Here is a 22,364-nt window from a genome sequence, read left to right on the forward strand (position 1 = left end):
TTGTATGTAGAAAATGGTGGATTACATCCAGTTTAAAAGCATGTATGACAGTCGCATAAAATTCCATTATAATAACATTGACAGTCAACATTGTGCTTCAATCCTTATCATCACAAAACAAACAAATATGTAACAAAGAAACACAGACATGTATGTAGACAAAACGCACTAGCAAACACGAAATACAAGAATAAAAAACTACCATAGCACAACCACACGATGGCACACACCCGTTCACAAATAGTGTTATATATATCTGACCTCTATACTGTTTTGGCAATTCAGGGAAGTAATGTTATTTATGAAGATAAATACCTTACAACATGTTTCTATACAGATACCATTTGATTTTATGAAATATGTCCCTTTTAGGAAACGTTTTATACTGTTTCTTTCTAATAAAACTGTATTCGTTTGAACATACATTACAAACGTTGTCAGTTTGTTTTAGATATATGAGTTTGACTGTCCCTTTGGTATCTTTCGTCCCTCTTTTATAACCACTGGGTCGATGTCTCTGCTGGTGGACATTTTGTCCCCGAGGACATCATCCGCCCAGGAGCAAAACTACAATTGCATGAATTTACGAAGATCTAACAGGAAACTGGCTCGGACGTCGCCCAGTATAAAAAGGTCCGAAACAGACGTCACCATGGACACGGTGTCGTCTGATACGGCAGGTGTCCCCTCATCACCAGACATGACAAATAATACAAACAAGACTCATTCAGATCATCGTCCTAGTGACAACAGCAATATTACACATATACAGCCATGTTCAGTTCTCCTCAAAGACATTTTGGTTTTTGATGACACAGTACAACACTGTCGCATTTCGAAATGTGAGACCAAAGGCTGCAAAACTTGTGCAATTTTAATTACAGATGCTGAATTCACTAGCAATTTGACCAAGAAGTCATATTTTACCAGAAGTTACGATGATCTGTATTGTAAATCGATAAATGTCGTCTACGGATTAGAGGGCAACTTTTGCGGATTGGTATACGTCGGTGAAACGAAAGGAAGGCTTAACAAACGTATGTGCGGTCATAGATCAGACATTAACCTCAATGCTAACGATATTCTATACCAGCATTTCAATCAGCCCGATCATTCCATCGTTTCCATGACAGTTCGCATTATCGAAAAGATATACCATAGCTCTAACAATCCTAATCTTTAAACAACTCTCCGTAGACAAAAAGAGGACTACTGGATTAGACAATTGTGAACTGCGACACCTTATGGTTGCAATGACAAAATTGATGGTATAGGTATTCTATCTAGTCCTTCGTAAAACTCGGTGAATGTGATGAATATTTTCAACTCGACTCCTCGACGTAGACGCAGTCATGGTCATCGTCATTGTACATCACCTTCTCTGCATGATGTATCTATTAATGACTTGCTGCCATTTATACAAAAGCCGTTAGGTATTCATCACATTCGCACGAAACTTTATTCATTACCCCTTTCAAAACTTCATTCTCTGTTCAATTTATGTTTGGAATCCACTGTTACAAACCCTCATTCAAACCTATACAAATTACAGCTATAATTTCGGATATTGCAAGTCACAGACTTTTCAAGCCAGTCCGCATTGGCAAAGATGAAAAAGAGAAAAGATCTTTCCTTAATCTTTCCTTTGCCAACAAAGGTATCGATGGCGTCAACTTAGGCAATATCCTTCATCATAAATTAGTTCAATCGAAAATACCTCCTTATTTCAAAGACCAGTCTGTACCAATCATTTCTTATACCTATACCAAACCTATTGCAACTAAAATTTTCAATTACAAACACGTTTTGCAGGATCTCGATATTGACGACTTCAAGTCTAAACCTTCCGATTGCACTTGTGCTAGTTCCCAATTCACATATAATCCCGCTGGCCACGTTATTACCGGTGACCTCAACATTGTGAATAACACTTCTCTACGAAATGTGTTATCGAAAGGTCCGAAATATCGTGAGCCTAAATCCATCAATTAGAAATTCAACTTTAAAATTTTGATGGATTCAGTTGAGGATTATGCCAGGCAATGGGCTAAGCGCGAGAAGGAAGACGTAGACACTCTTTCCGAATGGATTAAGGCAGTGAGGTCGTTGATACACATCAGAATTAAGAAACTGAATGGGTCTATCAATGCCCATGCTACGTCAATCTTTAAAGACCCAAATGTTGCAAAACAAATATCCTACCTCCATGACAAATATGTTGTTGTCCCCGCAGATAAAGTCCCAAACAACATCGTATTTGTATGTAAAACTCATTACATTAACTGCTTGATAAACGAATTAGGTATTGACAATTCACTTGGAAACTCAACATATACCCTCACGACACTTACCAAAGAGGAAATCCTGGATAATCATAGGTCTGTTCTGTGTTCCTTTGGAATTTCAACCAAAGATGAAGAACTGGATCTGCCATCACTGTATTGGATACCTAAACTACATAAGTGTCCTTACAAACAACGGTATATTGCTGGGTCTTCCAAGCGCTCCACGAAACCTCTTTCTAAATTATTAACATCTATTTTATCAGCAATCAAAGACGGGCTTCAAAGTTATTGTGAAACTGCCTATTCTAGAGGGGGCGTGAATCAGATGTGGATACTTAAAAATTCCAAAGATCTGTTAGAGTACATACAATCTAACTCTCTTTCATCTTGTAACAGTATTAAAACATTTGACTTTTCTACTCTGTACACTAGTATTCCACATTCCAAACTAAAAGACAAATTGAAAGAGTTGGTATTGCTTTGCTCTGTAAAAAAGAATGGCCAACGTAGATACAAGTATCTTGTCTTAGGGAGGGATAAATCCTACTTTGTAAAGGATCACTCTGATTCGAACAAAAAATTCTCTGAAACTGATATTATCAAGATGCTTGATTTCTTGATTGACAACATATTTGTTACGTTCTGAGGACGTGTTTTTCAACAGACCGTCGGCATTCCAATGGGAACAAACTGTGCCCCTCTACTTGCCGACTTGTTTCTTTATTATTATGAGGCTGACTTCATGCAGGAACTTCTTAGGAAGAAAGATAAGAAGTTAGCACTATCCTTTAACTCTACTTTTTGCTATATAGATGATGTTCTTTCACTAAATAATTCAAAATTTGGTGACTATGTGGAACGCATCTATCCAATCGAGCTAGAGATAAAGGATACTACAGATACAGTTAAGTCGGCCTCATATCTTGACTTACATCTAGAAATTGACAATGAGGGTCGGTTGAAAACAAAACTTTACGACAAAAGAGATGATTTCAGCTTTCCAATTGTAAACTTTCCATTTCTAAGTAGCAACATTCCAGCAGCACCTTCATACGGGGTATATTTCTCCCAATTGATACGATATTCCCGTGCTTGCATTTCCTATCATGATTTTCGTGATAACGGGTTGCTGCTCACAAGAAAGCTATTAAACCAAGAGTTCCAAATGGTGAAGTTGAAATCATCCCTTCGTAAATTTTACGGCGTCATCACGAGTTGGTTGACCGTTATGGAATAACCGTTTCACAAATGATATCGGATATGTTCCTTATGTAACTACAATCCCCTTCCCTTTCCTGAATGTGACCTTCCGGATTTGTTATCGCATAAGCAACACGACGGGTGCTGCATGTGGAGCAGGATCTGCTTACCCTTCCGGAGCACCTGAGATCACCCCTAGTTTTTTGGTGGGGTTCGTGTTGTTTATTCTTTAGTTTTCTATGTTGTGTCGTGTGTGCTGTTGTTTCTTTGTCTTTTTCATTTTTAGCCATGGCATTGTCAGTTTGTTTTAGATTTATGAGTTTGACTGTCCCTTTGGTATCTTTCGTCCCTCTTTTACATCTAGTGTCAAAGCATACTTTCACTAAAAATCAGCATGATCAATCTTCATTTGAAACAAATGTGACCCTTGTCAAGTATGTCTTTTGTTTTGTCTGAATATTATTTGTTTTCTTTGTATCTAATTTGTTTTTTATTTTGTCACTTTGATTGGTTAATGGGACAATTCAACGCATGCAGTTAAATAATTTCTGAAATTTCGGGTCATGTTTGAAAAACAATAGAATCAATTGATTATCGTTTCCATTTTTCTTCGAAAATTTCAGTTCTTATTTTTGGTAAACGTTTTGCCTTTTTTATACTATCATCCATTAGTTGTTATAGTTACCACTATTCAGACATGTATGTTTTTTAAGTTCTCCCATATTCAGCGTCTTTCATTAGATAAAATTGCAAATATCCTTCTGCCCATACAGTATGGTATATTCCTTGTGTACAATGTTTTAAAGCAAAATTAACACGAATAGACATATAAATGTTGATGTGTCAAAGAAAAATAAAAATATCGGGTATCCATCTATGGCACACAATAAGTTTGCGCATTACAATAAAAGAAGTTACTGAAAATAACAGAACATGGCTTTCTATTGCTGTTCTTCATTTGAAAGTCAAAGTGAGGCCTTGAGGGGATATATTGCCCTCGTCTCCGATATAAAGTACTGGGTTAAGTGTTTCCAAAGTTCCGATAAACAGTACAGTCTAATGTGTAAATAACGGTAATTAGACCCCGCCCAAATAAATGTTCAAACAAGTTGACCAACTAAATCTTAGAGAATTGAATGAATTGCAAGGGAGCGAGACTTGAAACACCGACAGGGTTGGTGTCTTCTATTAAACAGTTATCACTCATTCATCATGCGAATCCACATTTAGTCGAAATTACTCAATTGGGAATAGGACAGATCCAGAAAATTAAAGAGAAGACGAATATAATATCATCTACACTTGAAATAAGTTTATTTATCGGGCACAGTCTGTGTAGTCGTTGTTATATTAAACGATACGAGATGAAGTATTCAACCAATATGTTTTTTTATGTAGTTTTTCACCAACCTCCATCTCGAATCATTAGATAACATGAACATAATTAATCTATTTTCACTGCCTGGTAAACAATTATCTTTCTTTATTACATCGAAAACTACAGTCAATCCCTTCGTTTTAAAATCAAAACATTTGTAATAAATGACGAATATAATACCCAGGATTACTGAATGGAATATTCACATATTATGCAGCATAAAGCTAAATAAAAAACATTGAACTGATATTGACTGTAAATTTATCCTTTTAGTAAACCCTGATTATATATTTCCCTTTGCCGGCACCTCTGACGAATTTCTTAAACTGCTATCCACTGGCAAATATGAGTCGTTTGAAAATAGGGTATTCCTTTGTGGAAGTTGTGCATGTGGAAAGTCCACCCTAGCCAGTGTTCTTATTGGTAGCCCAATACCACGTACATGGAAATCGACAGATGGATTAGTCATACACTTTGGGCGTAACGGTATCAACTTGGAAACGTTTGAGATGGTTCCCTTACAAGGAGGTAAATTAGTTTGAAAATTGTAAACCGTAATTATTGACGATGCATACAAATAATTATATTTCAAGCATGTGTCATACTTAATGAAAACATTAAGTAGTTGGACTGTATTCAAACTGTGTTATCAAACATTAATTCAATAACTGTATAATAATTGTCGATTAAAAAAATTGTTGTACAATCTATCAATCTGATAATGATTGGATGAATATACATCGTACCAAAAAGGCAATTAAACAGTTGAAGTAATGAAGTCGACCACATTGTGGGCAAAATAAATTGAAAAAACGACAAATAATAGCAAAACATTTCACAAGAAACTAAATACTAAAAACTGGGTTAAATTCTAGTGCTTCGAGAGGTGAAGCAGTTACTGCTTATCATGCTGTATTCATCGTTCAGATAATCAGAACTCAGTCGAAAAGTTATTAAACTAATGGTATCTGATAAACAATCACGTCTATAACAAGAGGAACTGTGACTTTTGAAACTTGCACTTCCTAAAATTCATGTTTGAGTACGGAAACCTGCAAAAAGACAAACTTAAACGCGCACTTTGGCATTGTATGAAGATTCTGAGGATATTTCATTGCATTCTTAATAGGTGTTAAGGAGGCAGAAATAAATGTAAATATAAACAAGCATATGGTATGCGAAAGGAAACCTTGAATATAATTATACTGAAAATAAAAGGAAGTGCACAATTGCATACTATAGTTAAGATTTTGAAGATATATTCCATCAATTTAAAAAAAGGTTAAGGAGGAGTTGATAATACAATTGGTATGCTTAAATAAAGCAATGGTGAAATCCATACTTTGGTAAATAAAACCACCTAAACAGATGTGAATTATAACGCAAATGAAGAGGTGTCCAATACAAATATATGATGAGACTATGATTTTGTCTCACATGCTGTTTTACTAGGGGATTGTTCATATGTAAAACAAAATCTTGCGATAAAGTAGTTTTTCTGTCTGTATATTAAGGAAACGATTTGGGTTCACTCAATTTATTTACTACTTTTTTTACTATAACAAATTGTCTTCTCCAAGACTTAAAAAAATTTACTAATTGTATTATGCGGGTTAAAGACTATAAAAACTTAAAACATATGATACACACAAGGCTTGATAAGTGTTGCTTAACTACATCTGTTGAAGTCCTTGACAGGTCCTTTATATTTAGTCTGTCTGTGTATTTCTTTTGTTCTTTTTTACACGTTATACATGTGGTTTTCTCAGATAAATGTTCAAATTTGTTTACTAATTTTCTATATTAGAAAGTAACTATTTTGTAGAAGACAGAGGTCAAAATGTACTGACGAAAGTTATAATCGGTAAGCCAACTCATGATACTAGCACATGTCAAAGTTCCGATATCCACCTAAACCAGCACATTGCGCCATCACCAATTGGAACTGATAATCTGGAATTAAATTTAATGGATATAAGGAACGAAGCCAGTTACAGTTCCAAAGATTCTCAACTATCCGATGCTTGTTTAACAAAATCTCAAGATTTATCGAGTACAAATACCGTCAGATCTAAAATAAAAGATACACCATCGATTAGTCTGCCAAAAATGAAGAAAATTGAAGCATACGCTGTACATGAAGATATTTTGAAAGAAGTTAAGAGTGGTCAATACAAAATCAAGATTGCCCCTTCAGATCTGGTTGACTTTGGTGGTCAACGGTCGTATGATATGACCCATCAGTTATTTGTTCAGCACGGCGGGACATTTGTCATTATGTTTGACGGGAGTAGAAATTTTCATGAACCACTGAAGGAATATCCTACGGGAGATATTTCTAATGAATGTAAGTAAAACATAATGACAATGTAAAATATTTAAATTTACCATAACATTCAATAATCAAAACATGCACCCTAATATGTATCGCATTTATTAACATATATAAAATCCTCTGAAATGCATTGAGATCAACGAACAATTAGAAAGATCATACACGTAAACCAACCGATGTGTAAAGAATGTAGTAATCATTAAATAAACGATATATTTTAGATATTAGAAAGTTTAAACTTCCCACTCACTTGATGCACGGTCTTCCATATTTCATTACATGTATTATATATGCCACTACAGCATGCAACACCTCTATTCACAATACAACCAGTATCAGTTCACATTTGAATCGTAGGAAAGGTATGAACTCTGGTCTCTTTTTTTATAACCTTGACAAACAGAAGGTATAAAACCACTTACTTTTGCTTTCTATGTTAAATTCTACAATTTCAAGCATTAATGGCTACTAGTCTTAAATTCAAATTAAGTGGCAGTTATTTCATGTAAAACTGTACCTTATCCTGACGTGTGCTGAAAAAATCAACATACCTTTAATTGCATATTAGAGCATACTGGTTCCCGCAAGTTTGATAGTACAAACCTGTTTGTCTAAAACATTTTTTTACAACAGCTATTTTCCCGTGTAATAAGTTTGTTAAATTTTTTGACAGTTCAAACAGGGTCAGTTAACACTGTTTACACGATGCATTTGTTTCTACTTCTGTAACGTTAAACAAACTATAACAAACGGCACACAATGTTGACAAAACTTTGGTTAGAAAAAAAATACATTACTAGTTTACTGATGTTTAAATCTCATTAATCGGTTAACAAGAAAAATCAAGATTACATACCATGACCGTGCACCCCTTTTTACTTATAAATTGCTTGGTGCTTTCATTGTTTGGCTAAATGTCTTAACTTATATTTACTACTTTTCTAGCATAATGATTCATTAGAAATATGAAGATATGGTATGAGTGCAAACGAGACACCTTCCTATCAAAATCAGAATATGTAAAATTATAGGTCAAAGTACGACCTTCATCATTAAACCATGCCTCGTACCGTATAGCCAGCTATGAAGTGACCGAAACTGACCAGTGTAAAACAATTTATACAGGAAAATGATAATAAGTAACACGTAAGAAAGCCGTCATCAAACAATAATCACTGACACAGGTTCCTGACTTCGGATAGGTGCAAAAATAAATTTAGCGGGTTTCCACGTTTTATCACCGGCGCTTACCATCCCCGTAACCTAGCTTCACTTTAAAACAAAATATATTCATAAAAACAAGTAAACATACAATATGAACGAATAAATTTGAACTATAACCTTCGAAAAAATGGCATTACATATAATAACGTGCACAGGTCTGAATATAATAAGTTTGTTGACAGGAATACAAATATATATTTTACAAATTTATAAATTTGTTTTGTTGTTCATAGTATGTAAAAACAGCCGTGAAAATTTATCGCCATACTAAATTTAAAGGTGGAACATATTAAAAATATTGAAACGAGCAATAACATAAAATAAGTAAACATGGAATAACAAAATTGCATTACAAATTGTGTAACTGGTCAAATAAACATGAACGTAAGCTGTTACAGAACGTGTATGTATATTTTTACATTCAAATAACCATTCGAAAAGAATACAAAACTAGATAAGTATTAATTTGAGGATGACATGATCGATATTTGTGCCAATGAAAACAACATGCAGAAGATCTTATTTCAAAAGTAATCAGATAACCTTCACTAATAATTTAAAGGTTCAGTGAGTTTACACGGATCACAAATATATTAGTTCATATATAAAGCCCGTCTTTCCTTATTTAAAAAAAAAAGTTGTTATCTGCACATTAAACGCACCATATCTTCGTAAAACCAGACAAACAGGTTCGTCAAGTATCGTAAACAACTTTCAAACTTTTAGGACTCAAACTAGCAGTTTTTTGGTAAAAGGTTATTTATTCTTCACAATGAAGGGATGTATTTGCATTGATTCAAAATGTAAAAAGGCTATATTTTGGGAGATTTATCTTCAAAGAGGATTTAAGCTACACCAATGTAAATCTAATCTTAAGGATTTTCCCTTTCCTGCTATGGAAACATTGACCTTTCCACATATACAAAAACGAACGCATGCCGCTCTAAAAATAAGTTTCTACTTGAATTTTTTTCTCACATAGACGCTTTACTATTGCATATAATGGTCACATCCAGAGCAAACGAACATGTGGTAAATAAAAGGTTAACAATCGAGATGACAATATGCACATGATGCAGTTGTGTTAGCTTATTGCCGTAGACAAGTAGTCATGAAATACACAGTTATCTAATATGCTTCTCGTTTCACAATTGAAAACCTTTTCTCACTGGGGTAAAGCTGATGACCGTAACTGCATTCACGGTCATCCCAAGATGTCGGATGAAAAATTAGGTCAGTTTAGAAATGTGCATGAAACGGGAAATTCGATTTGAAAAAATTGTTAAGATGACCGTAAATCATAATCAAAATATTTTCAAGATGACCGTAACATATAACAAGGATGACCGTGATTGGTAAAAAGATGACAGTAACTTGTAAAGGATGACCGTAATTTGTAAAGACTGACTGTAATTAAAATAGGACGATCGTAACTTTTATAGGATGACCGTCAATTCTAAGAAATATCCGTATTTGTATTCAAAGCCTTTTGTTGAGTTTGTCGATCTCAATTGGAGCTCGGTTAGCGGATATAAATATGTTTCATGAATCTCTTTTTTTAAACTATAATATAATTGGCCGTATTTTGTATTTATGACAATGATAGTAAATTGCACATTTCTCGTAAACAACGAAACATTTATTGATAACGACGTTAAAATTTTAACACAAATCAAGGAATTTTTTATTTAAATATACAATTCCTTGCACAAATTGATAGCGATACGACGAAAATTTGAAGAAACATGAATGTGTCCCTAGTACACGGATGCCTCATTTACACTATCATTTTCTATGTTTAGTGGACTGTGAAAATGGGATACAACTGTAATTTGGCATTAGAATTAAAAAGATCATACCATAGGGAAAATGTGTACAAAGTTTCAAGTTGATTTAACTTGAAGCTGGACAAACGGACAAACAAACAAACGAACGAACGAACGTACGCACAGACCAGAAAAACATATTGCTAATAAATGGAGCATAAAAAAACATTAATAATACATATAAATATTCGGTAATTGAGCCCATGTGTATGATTCCAGAGGAAGTAGATTAAAATGTTAATTTGTCTTGATATATGCAGGCGGAAACACTCTTGAAATAGAACAAAAGAATCAAAGCTCTTTGTTTATCGAGAAGGCGATAAATGTTTACTGTAATGTTTGATATAGTAACAAAATTTTTAAAAGTTTAATTTCAAATAAAACGACAATTTTCTTCTCAATTACGAAGTGTTTTATTTTAAAAACACCATTTGCATAAGTTTTCAATTTATCTATTACATAGTAATGCAAAACAATAAGATACCAAGTCGACGTCATGAGTATCTATAAGTTTTAACGATATTGCATCGAAAAGAGAAAATCGAATGCACCGTTTTATGTTTGAGGTGTATATTTTGTCTTTAAAAAGTACAAAGCAAGATTATTTGATATAGCATATCGCTTCAGATTCTATCATTTTTATATATCAAAGCTACAGGTTGACTTTCTAACGTAAAAAAACTACAGGACGAAAAGATGAAATATATACCTATCTAATGAATCACAAAAAAACAGAGTAGGTGTGTTCGAATAGCTATTTTTTTCTAAAAGTACTTGACGACAGTCTTTTAATTTGGATGATGAAAATGCATATCTTCGAAAAAATATTATCTTCTTGTGTGTGATAACTAGGGTTTATAATCTTCAACCACTGAAAATTTTTAGTCTGCCCTTCCACGAAATTTTCAATTAGAATTTTTTTAAATGCTTAAGAATTTTCGAAAAATCCACCTGACATCCGATCAGACAATATTTTTAAGTTGAATCAATGCAGACAAGATCATTAACTGATGCTCATTAGCTAGTTGATACATTTGTCTTTTACAATACAACTGACATATAAGGATCGTAATGGTGCTATGTGAATAAATTTATCAGTTTTCAAGAGCAAAATTGGCAGAGCGTCATCCCTACAATGGCTTCCATTTCTACGATTCTGAGCATGAACTGGCGTAGTGGGGAGATAATTTTGACGAAGTAGAATCCTGACTGTATGAATAACATTTCTGTATATATACAAATTGACAACGTTCCGCCTTGTGATACGCTATTCGTACAAGATCATTTTAAGGATCTACTTTGCTGGAGCTCACCTTCACTAGTTTAGTCGTATGATATTTTTCAAAATAATATCTGTTATTTTATTTGCACGACAAAATGGAAGACGATATAATATCAATGGGTGTACATGCATTGGCATTTAAAAAAAATGTATTTATTATATGTCATTAAAAGGAATCCCAGAAATAAAACAAATCTTTTTTCGTGCAGTTTCATTATACTTGTAAGGTGTCATTTTATCGCGCTTTTGTAGCATGTTTTCCCTACCTGTTCATTTGCATGTCTTTTTGCAAATTCATTTTAAAAATTAAACCCTCTACCGTGAAAAAGATACATATGGTAAACTTTGCATTTGAAGCACGTCTTATTTTCTTCTACCTATAGGATAATACTCTCATATTAATATGTTTATACCAATACGATTAATCATTTGATACAAAAAGGTAGTTATATAAATACGGATATTTCTTATATTTGAGGGTCATCCTTTAAAAGTTACGGTAATCATTTACAAATTACTGTCATCTTAAAACCAATTACGATCACCCTTGTTATGAATCGCTGATTCTGTTACGGTCATCTCGATTGTGATTTACGATCATCTGAGCGATTTTTTCAAATCGAAATTCCTGTTTCATGCACATTTCTGGGTAGTAATTAGTGATTTCCGTGTGAATCTTTTATAAATTCACATCGTTGAAATGTATGATTTGTAAAGAAAATGATATAGAAACACTTTAACAGACAATACAGATACTGACCGAATTTTTCATCCGACATCTTTGGATGACCGTGAATGCAGTTACGGTCATCAGCTTTACCCCAGTGTTTTCTGGGATTTAAAAGTTTAAAACAAAGTTAGATGACAGCAACTACCTTCAACCTTTTTTTTTTATTGTATTGATAGACATAGACCTATCTACAGTTGATGAAATGAATTTTAAATTCCCAAAAACTTTTCAAAAAATCACGGAAATATTTGATTTGATTATTATAAATCTGATGTCTCCCTGTTAGTCGTTTGACAGCTGAACTCTTCGTTATTTAAAGGAAATTGAAAGAGTAACAATGAGACCAAGATAATGGTATTTTGATTGGCATTTTCATCATAATAATGGGTGTGTATATGATTCAAAGACCCCTAATCAAGCGACAGAGTTTCCAATATTTTAAATGCATCGTTGCCTTTTTGAATAAAAGTGTTTTGTTCAGTCAGAACAATGTATAAGACTGACAAGTGATGTCCCCTAGCTTGATACATACGCGAAATATCGACTAGATTTGATACATATTCATCAGTCTTTATAATGTTCTGGGGATCTGCATGTATAGCAATATAACGATATTGCTCAACATGTTGTTTTTGTACAAAGCAAATAATGTTCACCTCACTTATTGTTTTGATTCTAGATATGGATGAATAGTTATAACTGGATGTCAAGTAGCAAATGAACAATCAATACCATATAATGAAAACTACTTCTATTGAATGATCTTTCATGAATATTTGTTTGATACATACAAATATTTTAATTTTCATTAACTTACACACAAATAAGTCCTCTTGTAAAACCCTAGAATATCAAGCGTAACTCTATAGACGAGTGTCATGAACAGATATATGATATGCATGACAAACATGTTTCATAAACTACAAAATGAAGATGGCAGTGGTTGCTATGCTTCCAAAATATAGATATAAAGATTCAAACAAAAAGAGTTTGCAGACAAAGCTAAACGAAAAATTAAAACACATTAAACTAAACCACATTCAGACAAAAAAGTCTGATATGGTAAACCACCAATAAATCAAACAATATGCATTATAGCTTATCATGTATTTTATTTCGAAGAAGTTACACTCCAAACCAGTAAAAGTCTGAAATGGCCTATATCTGTACTCGACTGTACTGATTTTTACTCGACCAGTTTGAATTAGTCTAAAAACTTACTTGATGATACTTGACTGCAGTCTGAACCATATGTTATAGTCTAAACTTGTATTTGGCCAGTGCTCGATCTAGTCTGAACCATGCTCGACCTAGTCTGAACCATACTCGACCTAGTCTGAACCATACTCGACCTAGTCCGAACCATACTCGACCTAGTCTGAACCATACTCGACCTAGTCTGAACCATACTCGACCTAGTCGTAACCATACTCGACAAAGTCGTAACCAAGCTAGAACTTTATTTTGTATCTATCTATTTATTGTATTTCATCAATATAGGAACTGTTTTTAACAGCTTGTCCTCAGGTTGAGAAATTTTAAAAATAATTTGAAATTAAAAATGTATTCAGTATAGCATTTAAACCAAATGTTCACAGTAAACATAAATATATTTTCAACACCAAATTCATCAACACTTACATGACTTACATATATATATCACATTTGAATTAAAATCAAAACATGCTGATCAAATTATCTCAAAACTGAATTGCAACTAATATTTTCAAAGTTTTTTTTTGTTTTTTTTTAATATTTCAGATATGATTTATGGTTTATAGACAATTTTCTTCATTTAAACTTAAAAGCATGAAAACCTAGTAGAGATTTATGCTATCAGTTGCAGTTAGTTAATAATGGAGTGAACTTTTTTTTAATAAGATATATATAAAATAGTATATAAAGCAACTTAATAAATTCAAAACATGACACCTTTGTTTTTTTACAACCAAGAACCTAATATAATTATGATAATAGAACTTCCATAGCAATCCTAGATAATCTTTCAAAAAAGGAAATGTGTTCCAAAATTGCAATAAAAACTCATTTATTTCAATCAAATTTAAATAATTTTTGTCAAAATTAAAGACATGGTATACAAGCACTTTAATCAGGTTAAATTACCTCAGTACAAGTGTGTTTTACAGGTACAAGAAAGCCCTATTTTTATTAAACTCGTGTATTACCTATCAAGTGAATTCAAAAAGCCTTGCAATTTAAGTTTAACAGGATGTTGCAATTTTGGATGAGTGTTATTTAGAATTTAATACTCTTTAACCAGATGTGATCTGTTTAATGAGTTTGCCCCAAACAAGAGATATTAGTTTATACTTCACCACTAATCAGAAGAATGTTGTAATAATTTCTTAAAATTTTTATTCTTCTTTCAATTTGATATATATTATATATACTATATCCCAAACTATAATAATAGATATATTTCTAATATGAGGTAAAACAATTTAAGTGATTTTGCTTGCTGTTGTTGCCTCATTAAAAGATAATTATATAACTATTGTATGTAACCATGAAACTTACGTAGTTTTTATTTAAGAATTTAGGAAAATTAAATTAAATAAAAACACACACATGCCAAACAAGAAGCACGTTAATAGGGTTTCTTCACCCTCGGTATAGGTGTGGTTTTTAAGTAAAAGAAAATATTTTTTTTTTAACAAAACTCTTAAATTTTAAAACTAGTATAACTAAATTTTTATATCAGATAACTTTTATTTATATAACTTTTTTCTACTTGATAAATCTGAGACTCATGTTAGGATGTTAAAATCTGTATTAATATATATATACATCTTTACTGTAGTGTGGTTGTTTTCATGTCAGTTAAAAAGAAATTTATTTAAACAGTTAAAATTTAAAAAAAAAGTTGAGGTTGTTTTAGTCAAGTATGGTTCAGACTGGTCGACTATTGTTCAGACCTTTGGTCGACTTTGGTTAAGACTGAAAAATATAGGTCAAGTACAGGTAGAGAACGGGTTAAGACTATTTCAGACTGGTCGAGTGATAGTTCAGACTATTTGCAATGGCAAAGTTATGGGTACAAATCAGTACAGTCGAGTATGGTTAAGACTGGGGTCGAGTAATGTCGAGTAATATTCAGATCACTTCAGACTGGTCAAGTAAAAATCAGTACAGTCGCGTACAGATATAGGCCATTTCAGACTTTCAATGGTTTGTAGTGTTACCATATACATAAATTGTACAACTTCTTATTCTAAAAAAAAAGCGAAGTATACCACTCGTTCACTTGTAGTACATTCGACTAAAAAAAAAATCTTTTTAAAGAAAACAAATAAAGACCAAAAAAAATTGCCCACCCCATATTTTTGGAAGCATTTGTTTGAAAAACTATACATCATATTAGTGTAGCCTTCCCATTTTGTTATGAAGCAAGACATGTTTTTTTTTATCCTTTTCTTAAAGAAAAATTACATTACATGAGCTTCTTGTATATCAATTTATGACTATTCAGATAACTATTTTTTTCTCTTCACTAAAATGTGCCTTTTCAAAGTATCATCTTTACAAATACTGACCATTTTTGCAAAGCCTGTAATACAGATCATATACATAAATTGTACAACTTCTTATTCTAAAAAAAAGCAAAGTATACCACTCGTTCACTTGTAGTACATTCGACTAAAAAAAAATCTTTTTAAAGAAAACAAATAAAGACAAAAAAAATGCAAACCCACCCCATATTCATGTCGTTATGAAGCAAGACATGTTTTTTTTATCATTTTCTTAAAGAAAAATGGGAAGGCGACACTAATATGACGAATAGTTCTTCAAACAAATGCTTCCAAAAATATGGGGTGGGCTTGCAATTTTTTTTTTGTCTTTCATTACATGAGCTTCTTGTATATCAATTTATGACTATTCAGATAACTATTTTTTTCTCTTCACTAAAATGTGCCTTTTCAAAGTATCATCTTTACAAATACTGACCATTTTTGCAATATTTTTCAATGACGCAAACTTAATATGTACTTTTTCTTGGAATAGACCCTAAATTGATTGGGCAGACTAATACCACTATTGGTTCATATGTATTGAAAACGTTTCATTTGATGTTTTTGAAAGACGGTATTTATGTGTGAATGAAAAATATGCCAAAAAGAATTTATACATTGCAATTAAAAGTTTACCGGAGTTAAAAATCAATACACCAAACTCTGGTAATAAAAAAAACTCATATAGGTTGTTTTGATAACAGATTAAAAGATGCAAAAATATAATTGAATTAAATTACTTCATGGAATATGAAAATACTAGATAGCCATTGCAAGTTTCAGGTGTCTAATTGTATAATGAACATGTCGGAGGAACACACGTTATCTTTAATTTGTCAATTTATTTTCAAGATAAAATTCAGAATGAAAATGGGAACTGTGTCAAAGAGGCAACAACCCGAACAAAGAGCAGAGAACATCCGAAGCCATCAATGGGTCTTCACCACTACAATAAAATCCCCCACCTGGATGCGGGCTACAGCTGGCTCCTAAACAAAAATATGTACCAGTTCATTGAAAATCACATTAAACTCCAAAACATATATATGAACTAAAATTAGAAAGCATACAACACTAACAGAGGTGCAAAAATGCGGTGGGGTTAAACATATTTTGTGAGATATCAACCCTCTCGCTATACCTTTAACCGATGTAGAATAAACAAACATACATCAATACACACAGGCAAACTTAGTTTAAATTAAGTTCGAGTCCCATGTCAAAGTAGGGTACAAAATAAGCAAAGCAAAATGACAATGACAATGACACATAAAGTAACAAAGGACTACAAGCAGTTACTGACATGCTAGCTCCAGACCTCAATTAAATTGTGTGAAAGATTACGTCTTCATCATATGAACATCAAACTTGTGATTCATGACATGGTTTTTTTCTCAGAAAGTGCTCATACTATCTTCTTGAAATGTTCACAGAATGTTATTCATGATAGTTGGGCTCCACAAATGCAAACAGCTAAAATAATGTATTTTCTCATCTGGGCTCATTTAAGATCATGGTCATATTTATGACGCATGAAGTTGGCATTGAAAATACAAAATTTAAAATAATAAAGTGTTGTTTATTTGCCAATTATCACCAATGCTCAAGATGACGTCAATATAAGCAACATAGGTCATACTATGTAGGACGAACTTTAACAATGCGAAAAAAACAATCCGTATAGTAAACTATAAAGAATATCAGACATAATAACATGCAGAAAAAATCAAATCTTGTTGTTTCGTTGTTTTGTTTCATAAATCGTACATACATGCTCTAAGATGTGGCAATGACCTTGCTGTTCGTAACGATGTTACGAAAACACGTGGTAATTGACCTCGTTATTATCGTTTTAATAATGAAAACAAATGTAAATCTCCTTTCTCCTTAAATAATGTTCCGGAACCTGTACATGACGAACACCAAGTTTTATCGAGCATCAATTATATAGTTTTATTGTTTATATTCACCCCACATTTACCAAGTTTTAGATTAGTTTTATTTACATACAAGAAATTTCTTGGTATTCCTAAACGGACGATTATTTAGACAGAAGAAGAAGTATACTTAACAACAAAATTATGTTCATTTACCTGTATATTATATGACGTAATTTGTTTTTTAAATTTGATGTTTTTCTAAAATTATGTAACATTTCACATCGTGTTTATACTTTTACTTAAAATTTCATCTTTTAGTTTTTATTAACTCTGTATTTAAATTGTATCACATATCAAATTTATTTGTTCATTGCGTGTTTATTTGTGTCACTTCGTTTTTTTGATTGAATTAAGTCATTTTAATTGATATTTTATAGTGTGTCTTTCTATGTTGTGATGCTATACTACTGTTTCAGAAAAAGCGAGAAGGTTTGGTACTATTAGAACGTTTAATCCCGCTGCAATTGTTTGCACATGTGCTAAGTCAGGAATCTGATGTTCAGTGGTTGTCGTTCATTGTGTGATTCATAAGTGTTTCTCTTTTCTCGTTTTTATACAGATTAGACCGTTGGGTTTCCCGTTTGAATGTGTTTTACACTAGTAATTATTGGGGCCCATTATAGCTTGCTCTTCGGTGTGAGCCTAGGCTCCGTGTTTAAGACCGTACCTTGACTTATAATAGTTTATTTTTACAAATTGTGACTTGGATGGAGAGTTGTCTCATTGGCACTCATACAACATCTTCCTATATCTATTATATTAATTTTAATGTTCATGTTTTTGTTCTAGCTATTGTGAGGCATTGGGTCAATTCAATACTCACCTACTGTGTTGATGATAGTGATGTTATGCCTATGATCTTGTTCGTTGCAACCCATAGCGACCTGCTTCCGGAGGTAAGCATTGGTTGTGAACATGTAGTAATCAGTGTTGTTATCGAAATATTTTTTTTACAAAGAAAAAAGATACACTCACAAATATGATGTATTTTCTAAAAAAATCATTCGAAAAGCAGTACATTATTGGTGGTTAAAAAAACTGCTGATGATTACGTTTCATGTTTTGCATTATTCATGTCGTTTCTCAAACGTTATACAATGTGCTCTTTATAAATTAGAATTAAGTATATCACATTCACCTTGTTCGTTTTTTGTTCATCCGTTAGTCCAATTAATATTTCTATAATGCCTTCCTGAAGTACTATAGATCATACCTCGTATTAAGTCAGCTGCTTTTTAGTGGTGAGAAGTAACGCGAGTGGATTTTGGATCCGTAGGTCACCTTCTTCCTGTTTGCCGATATTGGAAGGTTTCAAATTGTTGAATTAATTTAAAATTTGTCATGACAATTTTCTCAGCTATTTCTAATTAACAGAATGACTTAATATCTAGTCCACAAGTTTGTAGTGATGAATTCTACTTAAATTATTCAGGTCTGTAAGTTGGTTTGTCGATACTTTGAAATGCAATCGTTTGTATGCTAAGTACATGTACGACACTGGATGCAATCTTGTTGATAATAGAAAAGTAAACAGTCTTCATTTACTATTTATAGCAGCATTGTGAAAGTCCTCAGATGAATGTAAATGTTGGCTGGTCTGTCGCAGCTTCTGTATTATATTCTATTACTTATAAACGATTTGAAAATTGATAATTGATAAATTCCTTCTTAACATGCATCCGCCAACATCTTTCTCAGTACAATTAAGTTAACGTTATCACTTCACGTTTCCCTTGAGTATTATATATTACTTCCAGGATTTACAGGAGAAAATGAAAATAGAGTTTGTAAAGAAAGTCACAGACATGTTTGGTACCCATGAAAGGAAGAAACACTTTGTCTTCGATCCAGTTTTCTTCATCAACGGTACAGACAAAAACGACCAGGAAATTCAGAATTTGAAAAACCAACTTGTCAGTATTGCCCAGAACCAGCCATCTTGGGGACTACCACGGCCTATGATTTGGGTTCCTCTAGAGCTTTTGATCTCTAATATGAAAAAAGATAATGTCAATATTATATTTAAATCACATTTAGCTGAGGCAAACAAAATGAATGGAGATCTAGCGTTGTCTGACAAACAACTTGACGATTTCCTCTTAACACAACACGCTTTGGGAAAAATCATGTATTTTAATCAACCGGAACTTAACAATTTCATCATTCTTTATCCTCCTGCATTGGTCAACATCCTGCGGTCATTTGTCACGGATGAAATATTTTGGCCCGAGGATGAAACTCTTAGAAAAATCCTTAGAAATATGACTGATACTGGAAAGATATACAAAGAAGATCTCCTGAAACTGTGGCAGCAAAAAAGTTTCCATACTCACATACCAGATGACGACTTCAAAGAGTTCGTAATTCAAGTTCTCATACATCTCGATGTGTTGGTTCTTCCAAAACGATACACAAGCAAGAGTGATGTACACTTAGATTATTATTTGGTTCCATGCACAGTCAAAGAGAAGATGCAGATGTCATTTCTGGATGACAAATCGTTTTCAAACAGGACAATATCTTTGGTCTATCGATTACAGCAGTCGTCCATACCCTCAGCATTGTCCTTTAAACTTATTGGTGCGATAAGTGGTATCTGGCCCATCAAGGAATTGAACGACTGTCCATTATTGTACCACTGCTCAGCCGTCTTATGTGTTGATGAACAAACCGAATTACGAATAATAGTAGAGGATAAGAGAGTCATCATCTACCTAACACACGAATCATCAAAGCATTTCATCTCTCCAAATATTGCCGCGAGTATCCAAGAATGTTTGACATTGACTTTAGAGGCTGTTTTAACATTCTATCTTAGCAGTGTTGGAAAGAGCTACCGAAAAATGAATGTATCAAACCTCTTTCAGATTGAAATTGGAGAGATTTGTGATCGATCTCCATGTGTAGTGTCCATTTCAAAGGCAGTTAAAGCTTTGAACTGGGTCTGTGACAAAGGAATTAATCATGATACCAAATGTTCTCGGCTATGGTTCTTCGACAAGGTGAGTTACATCTTCGGTGTAATTTAATACAAATATATTTCTAACTATATCGTTTGGTTCTGTTGTATAGACGTCTTCCTACCAGTTCAGATTATTGATATATATGTATATGTTGATAATAGTAACTTCCTTTATATATGAATAAATGTAAATTCTTATGACAAATGGTGCTGATAATGTTAACCTTATCGGACTCTACTCCCGATACATAGCCGTCTTTTAAGCGAATAGTATATATACAGAACAAATGGTGTACCTTCTCTAAAAATATTTTTTAAACATTTAAGAATAATTTCTATGGAGTTGAATATGATACCGGGCTGGTGATTTGAATATATGAGCATCAGTAGTAATACAAAAAGCTAAAAAAAATCAATAGAAGGAGGTTGAATACGATTGAGTTTGAGATACCTTTCTAAAATAGCAACAGTGCATTTCCTCAGACAAGTTCTTGAATATAGTACAGTCCTACCTTTTTACCACAAACCCCCATAACAAAACTTGAATGAAAAGAAAAAAAACTTGAGCAATTAAAATGTTCTTGAAGCAACTGATAGTAACGCTTTAGGATATTGTTTGAGCTGTGATGGGTTATTTACATGTTAATGATATGCGAAATATGATACCAAACCATTTTGAGTGCATTTTTTTTTCAGGCACAGAAAGAATGTAAATCAAATTGCACAGGTGAATAATTTAAATAAATACAACGCTAGCTACATAGTTAACATATTTTCCAATCTAATTGATGAACATATCAGACGAACATTTAGGTATCTCTACTTTTAAGACTTTAAAAGCACCTGGAGTAAATTTGACTATATATGAACATTATTCGAAAAATGAACTTACTGTTATTTCAAATCGTACATACATTTAAGAAGCAAAGTTGTTAATTTGTTATTAGTTACAAGAAAGACGACAACAACTTAAACATCATAAGTTGAAAACGACAGTAGCCATAACATGCATAAGTTACAAAAAAAAAATATATGTTAAATATCAGAGGCCTACACAGAGGAAACAGTGCATAAAATCGAAATTAAATCTTATGCGCTACTGAAGGATATCAGACTTCTATACTTAGTAGCTGTTGCGGTGTTATATACTTGTTTTAACTGACTTCGCTATGTAAAGAGTTTATTTTAAGCATATTCTGGGCGAGATAAGACTTACAAGTGAATAGTACGCGTGACCCGGTCCTGTTTCCTCTTCATGAAACTCATCATTTGAACTCGAATCAAAGCTGTTGGCTATTTATCTATCGTAAAGGATCGTAAGATGCAGTCACAGAAATAGTTATCTAGGAAATACGTCTGAACTTTACGACAGATCCGTTCATTGGATCACCAGTGAAGGTGATACACGGCTTAAAACACATATTATATTTATAATTGCTCTAAATATCAGCACAACAATGTAAAATCTGCAATCAAGTCCATCTACAGATACTGTGTTACAACTCTAGATTCTAATGACAAGGAAAGGTAACACTAGGACTCCGAAAGCTGAATGTTTTGTTCAGTCCAGGTGGCCGAGTGATCTTGAGTGTTGAACACAGTGCAGGCGGTGTTGTCTCGATATCCCAATAGCATATGATCGAATCCAGGCGAGAGAAGAACACAAATTCGC

The 22,364-nt window shown here is 32.9% G+C and overlaps 1 protein-coding gene across 1 annotated transcript in view; it reads left to right on the forward strand.

The window, feature by feature from the left end:
* Positions 1 to 22,364, forward strand: part of LOC139526342 (uncharacterized) — a 90,968-nt gene that overhangs the window by 59,360 nt on the left and 9,244 nt on the right. Inside the window, exons 16-20 of the mRNA XM_071321476.1 lie at positions 5,137 to 5,391; positions 6,689 to 7,210; positions 18,520 to 18,626; positions 19,488 to 20,732; positions 21,389 to 21,419. Coding sequence (XP_071177577.1) covers positions 5,137 to 5,391; positions 6,689 to 7,210; positions 18,520 to 18,626; positions 19,488 to 20,732; positions 21,389 to 21,419 — 2,160 coding nt within the window. The remainder of the gene's footprint in view (positions 1 to 5,136; positions 5,392 to 6,688; positions 7,211 to 18,519; positions 18,627 to 19,487; positions 20,733 to 21,388; positions 21,420 to 22,364) is intronic.

The sequence above is a fragment of the Mytilus edulis genome, chromosome 6 (genome assembly GCF_963676685.1).
Source record: "Mytilus edulis chromosome 6, xbMytEdul2.2, whole genome shotgun sequence".
Taxonomy (NCBI): Eukaryota; Metazoa; Mollusca; class Bivalvia; order Mytilida; family Mytilidae; genus Mytilus; species Mytilus edulis.